Genomic DNA, 4,029 nt, shown 5'->3' with positions numbered 1-4,029 from the left:
ATTCTGTGTACACTGCTTGTTTGGTTACTGTTGAAGATAAGAGATAAGAGAATTGAATCCCATCCAGTTAGGATGGCCAAATGTTTGTCTGGTGAGGGACACCAAGGCTGGGCTTGTATCTTTGCTGGGGAAGAGAGAAGAGGTCATTGGACTCGACCTGGAGTGGGGCCACGATTCAATGAAGCCCGAGGAGCTTGAAGGGGAATTGGCAAAGGGGAAACCATGAGCTCCAAATTTGCTTCTGCTTTTCTAACCCTGTAGTCAAATTAAGAATTATAAAGCTAAATCATTTAATTGCATGCAGTGTACTGTCATGGTACTCATTTGTAACAGTAACAAATCATGCAGTGCCCACACAAACAAGGGTCTTGCACTTCAAACTCCCACGCGTAGTGGGGCCAGAGGTAGTTTTCCCTCGACTTGCGCAGCCAACAGAACCAAAGCGTTTCACATCGGTGAGGCCCGATTTGGAGTGTTATGTAGTTCTGGTTTCCTACTTACAAGGAAGACATCAATAAGATTGAAACAATAGAGGAAATGTACAAGGATGTCACTGGGTCTTGAGGACCTGAATTATAGACAAAGCTGGAATAGATTAGGACTTATTCCCTGGACCGTAGAAGGACGAGGGGAGATTTGATTGAACTGTACAAAATTATAATAGCTAGAGACAGGGTAAAAGTGAACAGGCTTTCTCCACTGAAATTAGATGAGACTAAAACTAGAGGTCATGGATGAAGGGTGAAAGGTGAAATGTTAAAGGGGAACCGCCTCACTCAGAGGGTGGAGAGAGCAAGGAACCAGCTACCAGCACAAGTGATGGATGTGGGTTTGGACAAGTACATGGGTAGGAGGGGCACAGAGGGGTAAGTTGATGGGATGAGGCAGAACAATAGTTTGGCATGGACTAGATGGGCCAAAGGGCCTCTGTGCTGTAGTGCACTACAGAGAACACAATCTAGTTCTCTCAAAATTAATGCTAACATTGCATTTGCCTTTCTTACCTGCAAATTAGCATTTAGGGAATCCTGCAGGCAGCTTTCCAGGTCCCGTTGCACCTCTTATTTCTGAACCGGGTCCCCGTTTAGAAAATATTCCACAGCTTTATTCTTTCTACCAAAGTGTAAACTGTATTCCATCTGTCGCTTCATTGCCCATTCCCCAGACTCCCCACTTTCTCGACACTAGCTGCCCCTTAAACTATCTTCGTATCGTCAACAAACTCGGCCACAAAGCTATTAATCCAAATCACTGACATACAGTATAACTACCTTGCGCCCAGCTGTGAAGAACCCCAGACCCCACAGCTCAATGTGAAACACTATCACCAGGGGCAGGGTAATTCGTTATACGAAACACACACGATGCTACTGTCGTCCCCACCCCTGTTTAAATCGATTCTGGGAAGCAAGTCGTACCCGATTACAATAGAGGATTTCAACCCAGTATCACCGGCACTTACTGCGACCTTCCACATAAAACTCCACCGATTCAGCTCTTGGAACATTTATTACTCTTTAAAAATATACGAACGATTACTAAAGCTCCCGGGATACGTTGCACTATTGTACAACAGTAGATACATTTTACAGCTCTAGATGTACCTGAGGTTGATCATATCCTGTGCATTAGGCATGTAAAGTTATCCTTTAAATACACTACATGAGGTACGTAGGAATAATATGAATATTACAACCCGTGCTAGACAAATCATCGTCGAAACAGAACGATCCTCAGCCCATATTTTAACATTAACCGGTGCTAGAAATATATTAAAAGAGTGGTTGTGCCTTCTATCACGGCGCGGAGTCCTTGCACGCTGTTATATAAAGTTCTATAAACGGCGCGGTGTTGAGGTGAAGCGGCGTGTTGGGAGCGGCGGTGGCTGGAAGTTGCTCTGCCCCAGACCCGAAGGATGTCGATGAGTCCCGGTGCAGGCGAGGGCAGGTCCGGTTCACTGGCTCGTCGGCACCGTGGCGTTCAGTCTCGGCCCCGTGAGCTGGGCCTGCTCGGCGGTCTGCGGGCTGCCCCCCGGCGGCGTCAGCACCCCAGTCTGGCTGCCCCCCGTGGGGGTAAATCTGCCCCCGTCCAGGCTCTGGGTCGGGCTGCCGGGCACGGTGAAGGGCAGCGTTGGCTCCTGCGCCCGGTTGTCGCGGGACGGGGCGTCGGTCGTGGGGCTGCTGTCGGCTTCGGCCGGCAGCTTCACCGGCTTCCAGATGAGGCTGTAATAGACGGCCAAGATGATGGCGGCCAGCGAGACGGAGAGCACGTAAGCCAGCACCGTGGCCAGCCTCACCCACTTCTTGTCGCTCTTCGCCGCCATCTTCGCCTTGTCGCCCGTGAAGGTGGCCGGCTTGCCTTTATCCCCGCCGGGTTTGAAGTCCTTGTCCCTCATCGCTGCCTGCTCCTTTGTTGTTGTTGTCGGGTGGAAATTAGCGTGTGATACGGGCGCTCTGGTCCGCCCGGAGCATGACAGATCCTAGGGCTGATGCTCCACTTCCAGGCACCGGCTCCAACCCCCGGGGCTCTGTCCGCACCAGGTTCCCCGGTTCGCTGCCTCAGCTCTCCCTCCTCATCGTCGCCAACTGGAGCGTCTCTCTGTAACAAAACAGCCGGAGGAGGGGAGGGGAGGGGAGGGGAGGAATCTCTTAAAGCGGCAGCATCCAGCCCGGTAGTGGGCGTGGACAAGTCGTAAGCTGGAGCGTGTGGGCAGAGGGGGCTGCCTCTGCCCCTCCCTCTCCCCCGACCCCGCCCCTGTGTGCACCGTTACAGCCGGTCAAAGACCTTGTTTGAGACAGTTTCGGTTTTAGGGGCTACGCACGTCAAGATGCCGCACACGGCCATGCGATAACGGCGTGTACTGAGGAGCCGTTGTACTCAGGACAAGTCCAGAGCTCGTAAAGACTCTGCCCTGGGACCGTAGATGAGCAGTTGTGAGAAAGACTGAGCTCAAGATATGGCCTTCTCTGAAGAGTGGGCTAAATTTAAAGTAACAGCTCGGGGCCTTTAGACAATCCCTGAAAGATCAGGGATTTTTCTCCTGGTTGCTGCATTTCCAGTATCCTGGACGCATTGTTTTAACATCATAAAATGCTGGAAACAGCCGTTGAGCCACAACAATGCGAGCTGCAACAATTCATGTTTGTTGTATTTGTTGAGCAAACACAGGAAATCTGCAGATGCTGGAAATTCAAACAGCAACACACAAAATGCTGGTGGAACACAGCAGGCCAGGCAGCATCTATAAGAAGCACTGTCGACGTTTCGGGCCGAGACCCTTCGAAGGGTCTCGGCCCGAAACATCGACAGTGCTTCTCCTTATAGATGTTTTTCTGTGTATTGTATTTGTTGATGTCTCAGGCTAAGCTAGTCCAGTTGTCCTTACTGCAGGGAGAAAGAGAGGGGCCCACCGTTGGTCTGGTCAAATACGAATGTTGTGTGCCAGCTGCCTGCGTGATAAGCAAGCCTGGGCAGTACGATATGAAGAGGAAGTTGTTGCCCCTGTAACAGGCTCCCCTTCTCCACGCAGCTGACAAACCCAAAGGAACGGCGAAGACCGATGCAGTTCAGTGTCCGTCTCAGGATTTGCCAGCCAGCCAGCGTTAAACTCGACATAGACATGCATTAGGGACACCAGCTCCGGACTTTCCTCGGGGCTTATTCTCGAAGCCTTCCCCATGAGTGGGCATAGCCGCAAGCAGTGGAGGTTTGAGATCAAAGTGTTGCTTCTCCTGGATGAGAAGCCAGAAGATACCGGTTTTAAGGAGCCAGTAACCCGTATTCGCCCCTTCTCCTGTCAGTAAACCAGTTCCATCGCGAGAAGGCCAGGATCTGGACTTGGTTATCAGAGGCTCTTTGAGACGCTCGCCATTGGGAGTATTTAAAGGGCAGTGGGAGCATGGCCCCGGCTGTAACAACCTCAAGCTCCCTTAACTGGACCATTTCAGGAAAACCGCAGTGTTGTCAATTCAGCATAAAGGGATGAAGAACAGGACAATGTTGTAATGACAGACATGTGAACAAAAATTT

At 51.0% G+C, this 4,029-nt stretch overlaps 1 protein-coding gene across 1 annotated transcript; it reads right to left on the bottom strand.

Annotated features, from left to right (window-relative positions):
* Positions 1–1,490: 1,490 nt before the first annotated feature.
* LOC140725241 (uncharacterized) lies at positions 1,491–2,685 on the bottom strand. The gene has a single exon (XM_073040432.1). It carries the CDS (start codon positions 2,393–2,395, stop codon positions 1,955–1,957), a length of 441 nt encoding a protein of 146 aa, XP_072896533.1. The 5' UTR covers positions 2,396–2,685; the 3' UTR covers positions 1,491–1,954.
* Between the last annotated feature and the right edge of the window lie 1,344 nt (positions 2,686–4,029).

Source organism: Hemitrygon akajei, chromosome 3, assembly GCF_048418815.1.
Source record: "Hemitrygon akajei chromosome 3, sHemAka1.3, whole genome shotgun sequence".
In the NCBI taxonomy this organism is placed as follows: Eukaryota; Metazoa; Chordata; class Chondrichthyes; order Myliobatiformes; family Dasyatidae; genus Hemitrygon; species Hemitrygon akajei.
Note: the sequence above shows the minus strand (reverse complement) of the source record. Positions and strands in the feature narration are given on the sequence as shown.